Source organism: Ailuropoda melanoleuca, chromosome 9 (genome assembly GCF_002007445.2).
Source record: "Ailuropoda melanoleuca isolate Jingjing chromosome 9, ASM200744v2, whole genome shotgun sequence".
NCBI lineage: Eukaryota > Metazoa > Chordata > Mammalia > Carnivora > Ursidae > Ailuropoda > Ailuropoda melanoleuca.
In genome coordinates this window covers 85,277,787-85,297,565 of record NC_048226.1, presented here as the reverse complement: position 1 = coordinate 85,297,565, position 19,779 = coordinate 85,277,787, and the positions used below count along the sequence as shown (strand labels likewise).

The following is a 19,779-nucleotide window of genomic DNA, read 5'->3' as shown; positions in this document are numbered from 1 at the left end:
GGAAATAGGTGCTCAGGCTGGTGGAAAGAATCAGAGGAGACCCAGCAGCATCCACTATAGTTATCCATGGTTTTGAATTCTTGAGTATGGAAGCTACCTGTTGTTTATTTTTGTAGTCTCTGTAAACCTGGCCCCATGTCTTGTATGGTAAAGGTGTTAGTTTGTGGACTTGAATCATCCGAGACCTAGAGTAAACGTCCTACAGTTTGTACCCATTCCAGTCCACTGCCATTTGTGATAACAGATACCAGTAAGGAACTTAGCCAGATCTCCTCCCCCTAAGCAGTACAGAACCAAACTGTGAGTGACAGAGAGAAGGATATGGAGGTTTATGTTGCACGTTCCAAGAATCTAGTTGCCTTGTCAATACAAAAGCTGTAAAGGCAGAAGAGGCAAATAACTTCTTAAGACCAAGGAAACACATCAAAGAGCAGACTTTCGGTCTGCTCCACTCAGCACTGGAACTATTTTTGTTTTTAAAAATTTTATTAAAGTAATAGGCGCATATTGGCTAAACATAAAAATGGTATAAAAGGGTAATAAGTGAATAGTATAGTCTGTCTCTCCATCAGCTTGACTTTTATTTCCAATCCCCAGAGCTAACTGCTGTTAACATTTTCTTATGTTCCTATCCAGAAATAGTTGTATACATGCAAGCCTTTGTATTTATGATTTAGATACAAAAGATTGCGTGTATGTACTTCTCTCTAGCATTTTTTAAACTAAAAATAGATCTTGTAGGTCTTTCTACATCAACACATCTGTATCTATCTCATTTTTAAAAATGACTGTATAGATGTCTTACAGTTTATTATTTTTCTGACAGATATTTAGGTTGGTCCTAGTTTTCAGCTCTTACAGAAGGTATTTTTGCTCCTACAAATTTTTTCCATTGCAAAATAAGTATCCTTTTATGTGAGGGTTTGTTTTTTGGTTTTTGGTTTTTGGTTTTTGAGGGTTTTTTTGCATATATGTTCTTAGTACTATTAACTTGAAATTCCTGTTGACATGGTTATAGAAGGTGGCCACCAGATTCCGTACTTCTGTATTGAACAATTATGTGCCTTTAAGCCTAAGTCATGCTTTCTCCTTCTCTGCCCATTTGTCTTTCAGCCTCTTCGCTAGAATGCAACTTAAAATCAGGAAAGATAAAAGTTGTCATCGTTGAAAAAAGCTGAAAGTAATTCTCACGTTCAGGTCATTGTAATAGCAAGTTCTAAATACCACTTCGGTATAGAATTTAAATAACAGGAAAACTGTTTTGAGAGGAACAGAAATTGTGACTGTTGTTCAGAATTTAAGAGGTTCGGTATTTAAGAGCTCATCTAATGCAGGTTTCAAAAATGCCATCAGACTTTCCAGAAATTGAGCCACAATGTACTTTAAGAGCACTGTTGTTGTCTTCTCCGTTGCAGTGAAGTACATGCGAGAAGCCACACCCTATGTGAAGAAAGGCTCCCCAGTGTCAGAGATCGGCTGGGAAACACCTCCGCCCGAATCGCCTCGGCTGGGGGCCAGGTCGTCAGACGCCCTGTCATCACAGCCCCGCTCCTTCCACAGAGACCGGAAGTACCTCCCCCTCAAGATGTGCTACATCACCCGGAGTCTGGCCTCTGCTGACCCTGAGAGCAGGTAAAGAGGGCCAGGGGTCTCCACATCTCAGCCGTGTGTTGGCCGCTGAGTTGCGAGGGCTGTGCTTGTGTTCTCCAAACACTCAGCAGTTTCCAGAGAAAAGCCTGAAAGGGCCCAGCTGAGATAATCCTTTGTTCAAGCCCGGCCGGCCTCCCTCTCTTCCTCCATCCTTCTTCCTTTCTTTTATCCTCATGACTAATCTGTGTGCTGAGCTTTGGTTCTGGGAAGAGCTGAAGAATTGGAGTCGAGATCCTAAGTGTCTTCCCTGGGTCTGCCATTGCTAGTGTACCTGACTTTGGGCAAGTTTTCGCAAACCAATAAACCTCAGTTTTGTCGTCTGTAAAATGGGAATAATTGAAATTGCTATCTCGTTGAGCTGGACATCCACGTGAAGTGCTTAGTACAGGAAAACCTTCAGGAGTATAAGGTACAATAATATTTATAATTAATGTTAGGTAGTAGTAAGCACATCAGCCCCCTCCCCCCCGAAACTTGGTGCCCTCAACTGTGTACTTGGAAGATTCCACGAGAGGATCCTTAATGCAGTTTTCTTCTCTAAACCTCTTTTTATGCTCAAGAGAGAAAAAGGAGTGGCTTTGATCCAGCCCTGGAGTGCTATTTCTCAAAGTCCATGCATGATTTCTCACACCACGGGAGAGATATATCACCCAGTCCATGGTGATTACAAAGAGCTTAGCAAGACAAGCAAATATTTGGGGTCTCTGTTCCCCCAGTTATCTTACTTTAACTCATCTGAACAGAAGACATCTATTTGGAAGGAAAATAAGAGATGTGGAGGAGAGGGAGAGGAATTGAGCCAGCAAATGGGGAATCTTGGTGATCTTGGTATCTGCATTCAAATGCTAAAAATAGGGACAGCTCTACTGGCCCTTATTTGTAACATGTGTGGGACAGCTGCAACCCACCCGAGTAGGATGTATTTGGCTACGTTCTGAGTTGCTGATGGGGAAAAGCCAAAGGGAATAGGGACAGGGAGGAAGTTGCCTCCTTGGCTCAGAGCTCAAAGCTTTTTTCATTCTCTTCCTAATAAGCTCGCTCTAAGGAAGCCGCTAGCCTTTCTGACTCCAGCAGCTGCAGGATCTAGCCTGCTCCCCTCCCATACCAGTTATGTCTGCGCAGGGATCAGAGCTGCGATTGCAGGAGAGAGAGCGGGGAGTATCGGCCAAAGAGGAGGCAGAGCGGGCGGACTGGAAAGGAGGCAGAATTCTGCCATGAGCCACTCCAAACTCTTCTCTGTGTTTTCCCACTCTATTTCTGCTGATTTCCTGGCCCTGCAGTTAATATTCTGGTTACTCTGGGCTTGATCTTTCCTGCTCTCTAGGCTACCCAATCAGACAAGTCCTTTCTTCCAAGAGTCTGATGTTTGAGGTGTTAGAGCTGGTGAATTCATAATTTATCGAGTGCCTATCTCGTGCTGGGCATTATGCCCATTACTTCAGTCCCGAGACTGCCAAGTGGCAGCCGACAGGTGTATCCAGCCCGCAGATATGGTCTGTCTGGTGTTGTAAAGAAATTTGAATTGCACGAAATCATTGGGAAATTTCACATTAGAAAGCCAGATTTCTGCTTTTCTAGAACAGTGGAAAGATCTGGTGAGATTATTAGGCCCATGTTGCTGCAGGCAGGTTTCCGATCTGTAGGAGTCCAGGAGAGGCTTCTCCTTGTACAGGGGAATGGACTCTCCATGTCACTCCTATTGCTGTACACTTGGGGGGCTTCTATTAGCTACCTGCCTGGTCCTTCACATTTCCTGCCTAGTCCTTGAATCTATAACCCTGCTTTGTCCTCTTAACAGCCCTCTGAGTTTCACTTTGTCCCCATTCTGTAGATAAAAAATGGAGGCTCAGGTCTTATATAAGTTCCAAACATCATAGAGCTAATATATGGTTTTGCTGGGTTTCAAATGCAGGCGTATAGTGTGGGTGACAGTGTCAATTTGTCAATACCAGAAAAATGCAAACAGAGACTAGAAAATATGGAATATTGTAGAAGAGATTCATGCCTGGGGAGAGAGTTTAAGTCGATGATTTCTAGGCTCTGGACTCTATGCTATAACTTCCTCCTAATCACCAAATTCTGTTTTAAAGAATATTTTAGGTGACATCAGGTCTTAGTTCAAACATTGAAGACTTCATCTGTCAAGGCAGAAGAGGGAATGCATTTTTAAACTTTTATATCCGTGGTCTTCAAGTCCACCATTGATGAGGTGGTGCAAAAGAGCCTGTCCTGCCAGGGTGTGAGGACCACAGGGCAGGACTGAAAATGGGAATCCAGCTAAGCCAGAGGGTCTGGAGGGGACTTAAATCCAGACAGACCCAGAACTGTGGATAATGAGATTGACCTTTGACAATGTACATGTATAGTAAATCACCAAGCTGCACACTTTAAAGATCTTAAAATTTTGTTAATTATACCTCAGTAAAGCTGGGGGGGGGCAGAAAAGATCATGGTTTTAGGTGACTCTTCACCCTGGTGGAGAAAGAGAAGAAAAAGAAAAAGGAAACAAATATTTTACGGAACTCTGGTTACATGCTGGGAAGAGTATAATGTACCAGTCAGAAAGGTGGACTCCACGAAACCCAGCTGGGTCCTGAACCCAAGACACACCTAACACAAAGTGATTGTAAAAGGCAAAAAGAGATGGGAAAATCATATAATGCAAATGCAAACTAATAGCGCTGACAAAAGGTACCAATTTTGATCTTGATATACGATGATGAGGTAAAATGCAGACTGAAAGCACAAAACAGGACAAAGGACTGGTTGCTGCTAAAGGCCACAGTGCACGAGGAACATTCACCACTTGTGGATGTGCACCAAATAACACAGCAGTGGCCCTTATAGTGGAAACTGTAGAAGATACAAGACAAAATAGAAATGTACTAATAGTAGGTAATTCAACATACTCTCTGTCCAAATGGACAAAAGATCAGTAAAGATATAAAAGACTCAAAAAACATAACTTATAAGGGAGATCTGGATACATCACAGACTTTGTACACTGATAATAAAGAATACATTTCCCTTTCAAATCCAGGCAGAACATGGACAAAATTAACTATAGATTAGCTCACCAGAAAAAATGCAATAAATTTCCTGAGGTAGGAATAGCATAAACAGCATTCTCTGATGGAATCAAAGTAGAAAATTATTTGCAAAACTGAAGCACAGAAAGCCTTTCTTCTTGGATTTTTAAAGGCTGTCTGTGAAATGTCTCTTGGGTCAAAGGGGAGATAGAAACTGAAATTGCAGCATTTCTTAAAAGATGAAAATAATGCATATGTTAATCATGAAAGAGAAAGAAGGAGAAAGGGAGAGTTGACTATGCAGTCAACTAGATCAACGATGGAATCTGGGTTCTGCCACTTATGCGTGAACTTAAGCAAGTATCTCATTCGATCTAAATAACGACCCTCGGTCGTAGGTACTCTAATCTCTATTTTATAGACAATGAAATTTAGTTCAGAAATCAGAGTTGAAACAAACGGTAGATCTGGGCTTCTAATAGGAAGCCCAGTTTCTTAATCATGATAGCCTAGCTCCTTGTGACTTTAGCACCTGGCAGAACAGCTCCCCTGAACTGTAAGTACAATGGCCAGGACTTCAGGGGCTCCTGGATGCTAAAACCTGAGCACCGAAGACAAATGCCATAGAATCTCGGGGCTCATCCCCTCGGTTGGTGACACACAGCTACTTAGAGTTTGCATTAAAAACTCTAATGTTCAGTTTCTCAAATAGAAAGAGCCATAGAACAGCAGGCAGGCTTACTGCTCTTTCTGTGGAAAAGGTCACCCAGCAGGCACTGAATCTACAAGAATATGTCACTGCTAGTGGTTGTCGATGATTACAACACTTTTTAAAAAACTCTGCTTCATAAACATCTCGGTGTTCATATTCAGCTCTTCGCTACCCTGGTCCAGGGCTATATCTGCCATTCTCTAGACTCTTTGGACATATTCCCTACCAGGTGCTTCATCTCTAGCTTGACCCTTCCCCATCTTCTACCATCTGACCTACACCCAGCTAGCCAAGGGAGTGTGAAACACTCAAGATTTATCCATTTGCTCAGGATTCCTCCTTGTCCCTTCACTAATCTCAAAACTCCCCAGGAGTACATAAAAACCTTATGAGGTTCTGGATCTTTCCTAAGTGTCCAGTTCTTCCCCATCTCATCATTTGTGCCCCAGCCACCCTTAAATAATTCACTTCCCTGATGATTTCCTAATCACCTTTTAAAATTCAGCATAGGCAAGGCACTGGTCCCACTATACCTCGTGTGTAGATCCATCCATGATGGCACCCTTTATAACGACTTGAGATTTTCTTCTTATGTGCCTACCTAGTTCTTAAAGTCATTAAGACCCTTGAGGTCTGGAACACCCGTGTTATCATTTTAAAATCCCAGCTTTCTAGAACGTTGCTTGATACAAAGCAGGCATTCAAAAATATATAATATGTTAATGATAAATGGCATATTCATCTGTCCGTTTTGGGTATTCTTACCTTTTCAAACTTTAAAAGAAAAAAAAAAAACTTCCACTACATAACCTTGGGAGTAAAAGAACAAATAAAAATGCAGTTCTATCCTGCAAGGCTCAGCAAACTTAAATAAACCAGAACAACCCATTAGTGAATTTTGTTCAAGTAACAAAACCAATATGGACTTACAGGGCAGCTTAAGCAATGCATTCTCTCCATGTGAGAAATTAAATTTTCACCAAGGTTATCAATACAAGAGATGATAACGGACCTTAAGCAGTATATTTTAGACAAGGAATCTGGAAGCCACTCCTTCTGGGATCAGGGGAGCCTTGCCAAGGTGGCCATAATGGTAATCACTACTTTGCTGAGACTCCCATCTCCTCTGGGCTGTACCTAAATGGGCAGGGCTCCCCCAAGTAGATGCCCCCCTCTCCTTCTGTTCACCCAGTCTTATTCCTGATGGGGATGAGAACATCAGACTTAGTTTTTGCTCATCAAATTGAATCACTTTCTAGCCTTGGCTCCCCAACATTGCTTCCATATTACTTGATGTCCCAAGTACTCTAGTTACACGTTTGTAAACACATTCATTTGGCGACCACCAGAAAGAGAGTAATCATTTTACTAGGTTAGCCTTATTTCCTCCTTTTCCCAGTGTTTGGGGGCACACTAATGTCTCCCTCACACAAAACTTATGTAGAATTTTCAACCATAATCTTTAAACTTGGAATACTATTGAAAGGAATACTATTGAAACACTATTTTCAACCATAATCTTTACACTTGGAATACTATTAGCCTTATTTCCTCCTTTTCCCAGTGTTTGGGGGCACACTAATGTCTCCCTCACACAAAACTTATGTAGAATTTTCAACCATAATCTTTAAACTTGGAATACTATTGAAAGGGCCCCTCCATTAGTCCATCCAGAATGAAGATTCACGCAGTTCTTCTCTCCATCTTCTCTCCACAGTAAATCTTTGCTTGTGAAAAGTGCTTCTCCTCTTAAGAGTCTCGCAAAATGTGTTCTTTCTTGGTTCTGTTTTCTTCAATCTTGGTTGGACACATCATGGTGACCTCATAACTAAAAGTATTGCTGGCACATCATGATTGACATTGCATTTTGGAAACAAAGAGAAAATGTAAAACCAATTTACAGTGGCGCTGCAGTAAGTGGACACAGTTTCAGTGTCCAAAACAGAGGCCCAAATTAACTGCCCGCTAATACCAGTGAGTAAAACTCTGGAGTTGAGGTTAGAAGATAAGAGTTTGAATCCCAGTCCTGTCACTTCGTCTCTTTTACTTAAGATAAATTACCAAATCTCTCTGATTCCCAACTTCCTTATCTATACAGTGTGCTTGCTATCCCTGACCACGTTTAACAGTTGTGATGATTTGGTGCCAGTGTAGACATCCCCTAATTCCTGGCAGCATAACAGTGCCATAAATGCAACTTTCACTCAAAATACCCTCAGTCCTGGGTACAAGGGGAGGGAGGAGGTTTTTTTGTTTTTGTTTTTGTTTTCCCCAGCAGAAAGAAGTTTCCAGGTCATCTCCCCAAGCTGTTGAGCAGAGATTATTTTGTAAGACATTCTTTCACAGAGGTTTTTATCCTTTTGGGATTTCTGACTCTCTGAAGCAAACTCGTTCCAGTTTCCCAAGTCATGGACTCACAGAGCCTTAACAATCATGTATGTATTGAACTCCAAGTCCTCAGCCCACCCCCGCACTACTGACCTACTACCTGCCATGACCCCACTCCACTCCACTTTCCAGGGCTGCTTTACAATCAGCTTGAATAATACTCACCACCCTTGTTTTCAATGCCTTCCCACCCCCCCACCTGTCCCCCCTTTATTTGGCACCTGGGAGTTTCCTTTTCTTTTTTGCAAGCTCAGTAGTACCTTAAAACCCAAACAAGCAAACTTTTCTGATTACATCTTATCTAGTATATCCAGATGTTCATAGCAGAAGGGTTTCTGAATTTGTAGACCACCATAGACTTGAAAACCTCCTCACGTAGCTAGGTTAAACTTTTACAATCACGTGTAAAACTATAATCAAAGAAACAAAAAAACTGAGTATTATCTTTTGGATGATTTCCCACTTTTATTAGAAAGTTCGAACTTCCCTCTACCACCAGGAGCACCATTTTAGTCGTGCTTATTCATCTGTCTGTATCTGTCTGTTACCTGTCCCTTTATCTGTCTATTGCCTCTATGTACTATAGCCTCTATCTTCCATCTCTTCTTGCTTCTTACCTAGACAACCCCTAGTGAAATATTTTTATTACTCTACAAGTATACACATAAAAAGAGAGATGACCTTGGTGTTTGATTCAATAGCGCTCACATTCTGCTTTTGAGAAATACAGAAGTGAAATACAGAGTAACTAGTTCAACAATTTGTTTAAAGGCAGCTAGGAGGGGAAAGTTCAGAGAGGTTGGGCTAAATTAGTCAAAAATCTAAAAAAGGAAATAAAGTCCTAAATAATTGTGTTCTTTTTTAAGTGTACATAGTTAGGCAAAGTAAGGGAGCATGGCTTTAGCATTCGTAACAGAGCTAAGAAAATAGATAAGACACTCCTCTTCAAAAGTTATTTTAAAAGAAAGTTTAAATGTTGTTAAAACAATAAAGACAGATAGGTTAAAAATCAAATAGATGTAAAAGATTTTTAAAAAATAGTGGGTGCTGATCATTCATTTTGTAGCCTGTTTGTAAACTAATTGAGAGACTCATATCTGAGATCTGGGAAATTTTCTCATATTATGTATTTGACAACGTCCTCCTCTGTTTTCTTTTCTTTTTTTTTTTTTAATTTGAACTAGGAAGATGGGGATGAATGAGAGAGACATTGTTGAGAAAGAATGTGTGGGTTTTTTTTTTAAGATTTTATTAATTTGAAAGAGAGAGACAGCGCACAAACAGGGGAAGGGGTAGAAGGAGAGAGAGAAGCAGACTCCCTGCTGAGTAGGCAGCCCCATGTGGGGCTCGATCCCAGGACCCTGGGATCATGACCAGAGCTGAAGGCAGACGCTTAACCGACTGAGCCACCCAGGCGCCCCCCTCCTCTGTTTTCTTTGTTCTCTCTTTCTCTCTGCATCCCTGTTGGAAAGATGACCTCCTGAATTGATTTTTCTAAGTCTGTTTCTTTCTCTCTCACTTCTGTCACTTTTTTTTTTTTACTGTATTCTTGTGACCCTTCTCATGAACATAGTGTGTTTAAATTTCAGCTATTATATTTCAGCTCTTTTCGTTCTCTGAATGTTCCTTTTTAATGGAATTTTGTTCTTGTTTTATGGATACTGTATTTTCCTCTTAATTCTTGGAGACTATTAATTAGTTTTGTTTTCTTCGTGCTCTTTGTCTCTGCTGTTATTATTATTTTTTTGTCTGTTTGTCTGGATCTTCATCTAACTTGCTGGAGTTTTCCTCAAATGTTTGGTGATCCTTTGCTATCTCCTCGTTTTTTACACTGAGGGATGAAGAAGCCTATTGGAACCCTTGTGGGGGGAGGGGTTTATCAGCCGGTGGGAATTCATGTACAGTTACTGTTTGTCAAGTCAGCCTTACCAAGACATCTTTTCCAATTCTGCAAATGTTGGTGTTTGGAACTTTTGTCTGGGTCCGTTGAATTCCTTAGGAGAATTATCCAGTCTTTGGGTGTGGTTGGTAGGAGAACACCCGGTTGAAAGCCTTCTGAGAGTCCCACCACTCAGCTTACAGACCTCACATAGGACCCTGTTTCCAGCCCTGCATCACCCTTAACTCTCTCTCAGGAGGTTCTAAGCCCCTGCAGATTGTACAGAGCCAAGGAGCTCACACTTCTCTGGAATTCTCTCTGTAGCCCTTCAGGTTGTAATGTTCTTGGCTCCTTCTTCACTCTGCAGTCGGTCACTGGGCTGTCTCTCCTTCAGACACTGTCTGATCCATTGCTGTCTGTCCTCCAGACACGTACTGAGTGCTCATTCTCTGGTGGGCTTATACGTATTTTACTGGGATCTTTTAAGGGAGAGGAGATGAACACAAATGGCCACGCCACTATGTTTTCCCCTCAAAAGAACCCTAGCATGATTTGCATTTTTGTATACAACAGAGTGCACAAAAGGTTCATTTTAATGAGCTTAAAAACATTTTCATAGCCTTGTTATTTTTAGGAAAATCTGTTCCCTCCATAGATAAACTTGAGTATTCATCCTAATTATCATACATTTTTAATCAGTGGGAGATGAATTAGTAGGTTTCCCTGGCAATGGTAAGCTAGTGAAAAGGTGAATTTAACTATTTTTGGATAGCCCTGCGAAGAGGAGTTGAGGAGAGTGCTCACCAAGCATGGTTCTGTGATTTCATCAATACCCAATAAGATGAGTTCATTTTAGTTCATTCCCGTGCCTCTAAGCACCATTCCAGGAAAATCTCAGTTTCTCCTCTTCTAAGAGCATCTCAAGAGGTTGAACTTGACCATCGGGTGCTAAGAGACTTTTGCTAATGTCGACTCTCAGTATTTAGGTCTTGATTCTTTGCTCTCGATACATTAATTGAACTCCATTTGGTTTGCAAAAAGCTGCCCCAGGATTTTCCAGCTGAGATAATGAAGCCTCTGAAAATAACCCAGTGCTATAATGCCGTCATCCTCTATTCAAGCAGGTATCACCTGCCATGGGATGGGTAGAAGGGGGAGAGAGGGGGACCCACAGAGCAGGCCCTGCTCTCCTTTCTCAACTCATGCGTGGAATTTTACTTGCCTCAGGGTGGATGGTTTGGGATACAGAGAGCCACAGATACATTTAGACAGTTCCTCCTTAGGCATACAGGTCCTGTGTCTGTTGACAGGTACCTTCTTTGTTCCTAAACAATATTAGGATAGGAATTTTCACATTGCTGGTCCATCCAGCCTGGCTGAGATTTCTTTCATTTTCTTAAATTTCAACATTTTGATGGGCAGTCTTGACCCTTTGGGTGGCAATTGCAGTGATGTTGGTCAGGGTTGCTGGTGTCACTCCTGAAGGGTTAACCGAAGAGTGTTTAATGAAGGGATCATTTCCAGAAGGGCAGGTTGTGTTAGTGGAACCAAAGACAGATGGATCAGCACCCAGAGATCAGCTACCGCGGGTAGCTGCTCCCACCCTGGGGACGGAGGAGCAAAGAGAGAAAGTTACTGCAGCCTGGTGAGGACTGGAGCCCTGGGAGATGCCCCCTGGCCCAGGGAGGGCTGGGGGTCTGGCAGTATCCCTAACCTTCCTCCCTCCTGCCATAGGATCTCCTGTTGGTGCTTCTGATTGGCTGCACACAACTGGACCCCAGAGTCTAGGAAGCCTGAGTGACATGCATAGTAGAGTTCCACTCTTAGAGTACAGAGCAAGGCAAAGAAGGGCAGAGAACAAATCTGGAGGAGGCAAAAACAGAAACAATAAAATCACGAGAAGTGTATTTACATTCTGTCTTTTTGAAAATAGCTCTGATGTATATGCAACAAGTGATAACTAGTTATGCGAAAATGGTGGTTAACTCGAGCACTTCATTTCCTGACCTTGTTGGATAAAAACATCTTGGACAGTCCCAAATCCATATTTACAAGGTCCTGCTTCATAAAAGATGTTATGCCCCTTCTAGAGTTTTGATCAAGATTTCTTTTTTCTTTTCTTTTCTTTCTTTTTTTTGGGTAAGATTTTATTTAATTTTTTTTTAAAGATTTTATTTATTTATTTGACAGAGATAGAGACAGCCAGCGAGAGAGGGAACACAAGCAGGGGAGTGGGAGAGGAAGAAGCAGGCTCCTAGCGGAGGAGCCTGATGTGGGGCTCGATCCCACAACGGCGGGATCACGCCCTGAGCCGAAGGCAGACGCTCAACCACTGTGCCACCCAGGCACCCCGATTTTATTTAATTTTGAGAGAGAAAGAGGGAGACCACACCAGCAAGGGGGTGGATTAGGGCAGAAGGGCAGAGGGAGAGGGAGGGAGAAACAGGCTCTCTGCTGAGCAGGGAGCCCAACTCGGGGCTCAATCCCTGGATCCTGGAATCATGACCTGAGCCAAAGGCAGATGCTTAACAACTGAGCCACCCAGGCGCCCCAATCAAGATTTCTTTTAGCCTCAGCGATGCTCAGAGAAAAAGGCAAGTTGATTTCACTCCAGCTGGGAGCTGCAGACGGGCCCTGTGGCAGGGAGTGGTCAGGGCACCTTAGCTGAGAAATGGCTTTCATGATGGATGGTGGTCCTCTCCTCGGAAAGCAGACGTCCAGAGGGAGTGTCCCCTTCCATTAGGACAAAGCTGAGGAAGCCAGGTAGGAGTGCTGCTGTCACTGCACCAAGCTGGTTTTAACAGTGACACTGCCATAGCCAGGCAGAGATGACAGGAGAGGAAAGGGTCCACCTGAGCGGTAACTGTCTCAATCAGTGGCATCACAACTGCAAAAGCCTTTTAATGTTAATTTTCTCTCATCTAAAATGCCAAATCATTGACCCTGAACAGACATGCTTGCCATTGGAATGTGGTGCCTTTTCTTTCCCTTAGAATAAAACCCTCTCCTCCACTTCTGTTGCAAAACACACAGTAAAGGCCAAATAGTGCCATTTGTTTTCGTTTCCTGTGCTGTTAAATATTTGGGCAATCAGAAGATGTTTCCTCATGTTACCTGGAAACAAAACACTAGATCCAGAAGTTAGAGTTCTTGGAGCTGGTTTCTCAACTCTCTGGCAGTATTTTTTGTGGGACGTGTTATGCAATCTTGAAAAGATGATTGACTTTCAGGCCAGGCCAATACGAGTTTCACTGCTAGCTTTTCTACTAATTATCTGCGTGACTTTTGTCAATTTACATTTCTTCTTTGAACTTTTTAAATATATAAAATTAAGGTGATACCGTTTCTATGTATGTCCTGTTTTAAGTATTAAGTAAGTTGGTACTTGTCTAATGTCTTAGACCGAGGTAGGCACTCAGCAAATTCAACCTCTTCCCGTTTACCTCTTTTTTTCTGTTCTAGAAATATCCATTCCTCAGGAGATCACCGAAGGATTCTTTCAGTGGCATGAAGAGGCATTAAGAATTTTTTTAGATAGTTTTATTAAGTGCTGGGAAAGCCCTGGGTAAAATATTGAGTTGGAAAGTATACGTCAGCTGTTTGGACAGATGAAAACCACACCGTGACTTTATGTGTTTCTGTCTGATGCTGCAGCTGTAGGAGCTGGCGGTTTGAAGAAGTGGGTCAGTTTGCAAATAGTATCTTTAGATTAATTTCTCCAGGAAAGACAGAGACAGGGCTTGAATCACTAAGAAGGGGTGGAATTTTACCATGGCCACGCAGTTTTATAGAAAGATTCCAGTAAGCCTTGATGGCAGAATTTGCTAGGCTGCTGTCAGATATGCAGAGAAGGAGAGTGACAGATAAAACAGCAGGCATGAGCCAGGGGGGAATTTGAAGCAACATATTTCTGCCGATGCCATAGTCCTCCCAGGATGATAGTGACTTCAGCTGATACTAGGCTGCCAGGCTTCACAAGTCTAGCATCACTAGTTTTGTGCACAGAGTCCTAACAGTGCTGTTCATGGGTGACCAGCAATGTAAAACATGGGTTTCAGTCATTTTTTCCCCTAGTCCTACAGATCTTTTCACTGTGTTCCATCCATCTCCTCTTTCTTTTTTTTTTATTTTTAAAGATTTTATTTATTTATTTGACAGAGAGATAGAGACAGCCAGCGAGAGAGGGAACACAAGCAGGGGAAGTGGGAGAGGAAGAAGCAGGCTCATAGCGGAAGAGCCTGATGTGGGGCTCGATCCCACAACGCCGGGATCACGCCCTGAGCCGAAGGCAGATGCTTAACCGCTGTGCCACCCAGGCGCCCCCACATGCATTTTAAAGCTATAACATGAAATTTAAAACCAATTTATGCTTGCCGTTATTTTCACTCAAACCTAGATTCCCTAAAAGTACAAGTTCACTCATTTCAACAATTAAGAGTTCTCAGAGAATTGTTAGAGGACCTAACAACTTTTATTATGTATATAATAGTATGTGGTAAATGTTATCAGTCAGATCACAGTGAAAGAAACAGAGACCAGTCTAGGTAACTTAAGCAGAAAGGTGTTAAGGAATTAGTTGCTTACAAAAAATGGGAAGGCCTTAGGTCTCCAATTGGGTCTCCATTAATGACCCTCAGGAGTCTATAAAACTGATACAGTCATGAAAGTAGAGAACCAGGAGGTTGCCATTGGAACTCTCAAAATGATGCAAGACCAGGGGAGTGATCCAGGAATCAGGGAACTGGGATGAGGGAATTGGCATCTTGTAATCACTCAGGAGGCTGGTGATCAGACGCTAGCACTCCCAGCCAGCTGCCATTGCTCCTTGCTTTTGACCCTGACATCCTTGCTCACGGGCAGTGGCAGTCAAAGCTTCCACCTTCCCAATCTCATGGGAATACATAAAATATGTATTTGGCAGAACCTAATATATTTACAAAACCTTACCTTATAAGGGACTCTAGGAAGATGGATTATTTATTTATTTAGTTTCGAATTCTGCGTTGTAAAGAAGGTACAACGAGGTTGAGTTAGCCAACTCACAGTATCCGTTGCACAGTGTTGGTTACGTGGTAGGAGCTCAAGAAATGCTAATTCTCTTCCCTTCCCCTGTCAAAACTCAAACTAAGAGCTTAAAGGAAACGTTGCAGCTTCGTGTGCTTGGAGGAATGGTGGCAACGATAGTATGTTTCCTACTGCATCAGTTTTGTTGAGTTTTGGAGATAAGTTGTAGTGGCAGAGACACTCAACAAATAATCCTTTTGTTCCCCTGAATTTTCAAGTCTTCTTATAGTTGTGTTGGCCCTCGTGACTAATCCTGGATAATGAAATATGAGCAGAAATGACGCACGTGCTTTTGAATTGAAGCCCTGACGGGCACATGTGTTCTTGGAGGTGCAGCTTTGAAATGGCAGAATTTCCTTATGCTTGGCGTCCTGAGTGACCTGGTGGAGCAGACCCCCACCCTACCCACGTCAGACCCTTTTGGGAATAGAACATGTTCTTTTCATAAACTTTGGTTATGTGAGATGACTGAGATTTGAGGACAGTTTGACATCACAGCATAAACCGAACGTGACCAACTTGATCATCGTGGAGATGTCCTAATAATGAGCCAAGCTGATTAATACTTCCTGGGAGATAGCGTAATTCTCATGGAGCTAGGTGTCTTTAGTAAATGAAATTTTCCTCTATCTTTCCCACTTCATATAGTTCCCCCCGCCCCACTTTATGTAGTTTTAAATGTAGAGTCTAAAAGCAACCATATGGCTTCTTTTTTAGTTGACATTTTCTAAGTGAGTGAGCATGACCTAAACGTCCCAGATAAAGGACTATTGGACCTTTTCACGCTAAGAACATGTGAAAAGCATACTTTGTTATTGCAGTTACAGGTGTTGCTTTGGGAACTGTTGTTATTTGTGGCTAATGCTCTTTCCCTGTGGGTCTAGAGCATACCTTTGTCTGAAACGCAGTCTTGCCTCTGTTTGTTTCAGCAAAAGTAATTATAGCTAGAGTATAACTAGATTCTGCCCCCAACTAAAATGCTAGAATTTGTGTGTAGCCTTTCTTCTGCCTTTCTAGGTTATAATTACTTGCATTTGAAGACAAGACCACAAATATTTGGCAAAGGAAGAACAGAGACTTGAAAAGAGTCTACTCTCTTATCTACCCTCACCTTTATGGGTCTCTCTCATTTTCGTGCAAATTAGCTTCCACTGCAACAATTCTCCACCTTCGTTTTTAATTCTTATCATTGCAGCATGGATATGAAAATAAAATGATATAATGTATGTTAAAGTATTTCAAAAGTATTTCAAGCTATGAAGCTAGAGAATGTAAGAGAAAAACATGCCTCACTACAGAATTCTACACCTCATCACCTCTTCACTGGAGCCCGTGGGAAACCCAGAGCTTCCCCAACTTGAGTCTCCATGTGTCACCCTTTGTAGCTTTTACCATGTGGTGGTTTTGCATTTATTTGTGTCTTGATGTGACTAACTTCTGACTCTCTCACTAACTCCATGAGTACAGCGGTCTGGTTGGCCTTTGCTTGTCATGCTGTCCCCAGCACCCAGCCCAGTCAGTGACTGGCTCCAGGCAGAAGCGTGTGCCAGTGAAGGGACTGGTGAGCAGATGAGGGAAGGGAACGCAAGGAAGACCCAGGAGATAGGGCAGAGCCTCTCAGCTTCCCCGCTCAACATTCCTGTGGTCTGCAGGTTACCACTGACAGGGCCAAACAGATGTTTAGAATTCCTACTGCTATGATCTTTGTGGGGCCTTAGAAGTTCCCAAGATACTCCTGGTCCCCAGATGGAAAAATCCTTCTTTACAATGATTGCCTCAGTCAGCATATTAGGTTGCAAAAGCCGTGAGGCACTATTTCTGAGAGGAAAATGACCCTGCACCCCGTGCAGCATTCGTGTTTTTTCAAGGAACCAGGGCTGTGACCTCTGTGAGCTTCTATGTAAGGGTTGGGGGCTTTCATACTGTGATGAGGTGCAAGGGGCCTCCCAGCTTCTACGTGACTGGCGTTCTGATTGCAATGGCAGGCCTGCCGCTTAGAGATGCTTGTGAACTCAGGCCCAGAGGGGCTGGTGGGGAGGAGGGGGTGGCCCTGGGGGCGGCCTCGGGAAGGTCAGCATCTGTCCCCTGGGTTTTAGGCCCCGGCCATGGAGCTAAGCTGTCATAACGGGCCTAGAGGGCCCCAGCTGCAGGCACTTGTGGGAATCTGGCAGCGTCTGTGCTGCTCCGGTTTGTCCGGCTGTCCCCGCATTGACCCGCGTAGCCCAAGCAGAGAGGATGGCTGACAGCCACAGGAAATTCAAATCCAGCCTGCAGAAGCATTTCAGTCAGCGTCCACCCAGGAAAACAGATTACTCTAGGCATTTTTTTTTATTTTGTTTTTTTTTGGGGGGGGCATTTTAAACAGAGGGAATGGAATGCAGTGAATTGGTTATAATGGTGAAAAATGAGCTAAGACACCAGCTCAGGTTTTCCCTCCCTCTTGCCCTCCAGTCCCCCCCCCGCCAGTGTCTCCTATGGGCAGAAGCCACGTGACACAGAGGCCTCAAGTAATCATCCCCTCGTGATATTGAGCAAAGTCAGGGAACATGCAAGGAATGGATTTGAGGGTCACAGTCCTAGGACAGGCCCAGGAAGGCACCTGATGTGCCTCGATATTTCTAGCGGTTGACACATAATAAGTGGCCCAATATATGATGTTGAACAGAATGCATGACCAGCACGTGGCTCTGCTACTCAACTCCGTGTGTGACGTGAAGCACGTCGTTTTCTCTTTGAGTCTATTCCTGAACGTAAATGGGAAACAACGTGGCTTCCCCATCTTCATCCTAACAAGTAGACGATTCTGATCTCTCATGTCTTGCCAGAGCTCTGGGTCACCTTCAAGAGCCTCTGTTCTCATTGTACGAGACTCTCCGTACAATATTATCCCCCTGACCCCCAACACTGACTCTGGAAGTCACTTTTTTGAATGAGCCCTTCATGTCAAATGGCTTTAAAAGGATTTCTTTCTTCGGTGGAGTGCAAGAAACCAATACACTTCATGGCTCTGGTCCCAAATATGTTGCTCTAGGGTATCACTAAGCACAAAAAGACATGCAGAGAAAAATAAGTCCCCCTTTAACTCCTCTGTCCAAGCCGCCTGGTTCTCCTCCCCAGAAGCAACCACTGTTACCAGATTTCCATGTCAAAATGTCAGTTTAAGACAGTTATTTCCCTGAAATTTCCAGAAGGCAAATGTATTTGTTTCCGAGGCCTGTAATAACAAATTAGTAAAAACTGAAAGGCTTAAAACGACAGAAATTTATTCTCTCTGAGTTCTGGAGAGATTTAGTCTGCTCTTCCCAGAGGATCTAGGGAAGAATCCTTCCTTGCTTTTTATGTTTCTGGTGGCTCCCAGCAATCCTTGGCGTTCCTTGGCTTGTAGCTAGTAGCAACACTCCAAACTCTGTGTGTCTTTACTGGCCTTCTCTCCGTGTGTGCATCTCTGTATCCTCCTCCTTCTCTTCTTCTTCCTCTTCTTAAGAGAGAGGGAGCGAGAGAGAAAGAACACACATGCATAAATGGGGAGGGAGGGGCATACGGAGAGGGAGAGAGAGAATCTTAAGCAGGGTTCACACCCAGCATGGAGCCTGACACAGGGCTCAATCTTACCACCCTGAGATCATGACCTGAGCCAAAATCAAGAGTCAGATGCTTAACCGACTGAGCCACCCAGGCACCCCTGTGTCCTCTTCTTATAAGAATATTAGTCATTGGATTTAGGGCCACCCTAATCCATGATGACCTCATTTTAACTAATTACATCTGTCAGGACCCAGTTTCAAGTAAGGGGTCGCCTTGAGGTCCTAGGTAGACATGAATTTTGGGGAGACATTATTCAACCCACTACAAGAGGTAATGATGCTTTCCAATTTCCCCCAAATTTATATAGTGGCAAGGATGGCGTAGAGGCAGTCAGTGATTAAAAACACAGAATCCTGGCCCCATCTCAGACCCACAGAATTGGAACCTCCATTGAAAGAGCTTAGAGATCTACAGTTTTAACAAATTTTCTCATTGTGTCTAATCATTAGGTAAAGCATGGAAAATCCTCTTTTAAAATAATCAAAAGGAAAAATCCCAAAGCATAAAACTTGATCTGATAGACTTGAGGTCAAATACTGGCTCAGTCTGTATTTACTAGTTAATAACCTTGGGCATTTTATCTAATCCTTTTGGGGCTCAGTCTTCCCATATATAGAATGGCGGTAATGATAATGGTAGCCGCATTGTAGAGTTGATAGAAATGCAAAGGTCACAGGTACACGGATGCCACATGTTGCAGAGCTAACTGCTAGGAGGCAGATCTGGGACTTGAACCCAGGACTTCCGAGTCCGTGACCATTGTGCACTTGCCACTGAAACGTGTCTTGCTTTTGACTTCACAGAGGAATTGTACATAAGAATCCTTTAAAGAGCTAGTTTCTCCCAAGGAATCTTAAATTTGATTATGTTCACAAGGCCATAATATGTGCACACATACCAGAAAGTACTTAGTGGCTAGAGTACTGTGTAATTTGACACCTTGGTGACACCTTCTACTTAGAATCATCTACTTACCTCGCTACCCTCTAACCCTTAACAGATCTATTTCTCGAACTACCAGTCACCACACAGATATTACCTGCTCCGGGCAGTCTTTCCTGTCTCCCTCCCTCCAGATAGAATCATTGCTATTATTATTCCAAGAAACACCAACCATCATTTTTTGGCACTTGCTATACTAAGACCAAGGCAGTGAAGTGACAGGACTGGGCTTTGAGCCCAGCCCTTTCTGACTTCAAAGCTCTCGCAGCATAGAACTATCACCGTACTCTCTCTCTCTGTCTTCAAACCCCTCCCAACATTATCCTAACCATTCTGTATGCGGTGAGGGAAAGACAAGCCTGTTTCCTCCACTGAACTGTGGCTCCTTCCAGTCATCCATTCCAAAGCAAAAACCCTGTTTCATTCGTTGGTGTGGCGTGAAGTCTAGAATGGTGTTTCTCATAGTACGATCCCAGACCGGAAACATCAGCATCACCTGGAAATTTGTTAGAAATACAAATTCTTATAGG

At 43.0% G+C, this 19,779-nt stretch overlaps 1 protein-coding gene across 1 annotated transcript in view; it reads left to right on the top strand.

Annotated features, from left to right (window-relative positions):
• SNTB1 (syntrophin beta 1) overlaps positions 1-19,779 on the top strand; it is a 275,358-nt gene that overhangs the window by 139,786 nt on the left and 115,793 nt on the right. The window contains exon 5 of the mRNA XM_034668570.1: positions 1,416-1,632. Within this exon, the coding sequence (XP_034524461.1) occupies positions 1,416-1,632 (217 nt within the window). The remainder of the gene's footprint in view (positions 1-1,415; positions 1,633-19,779) is intronic.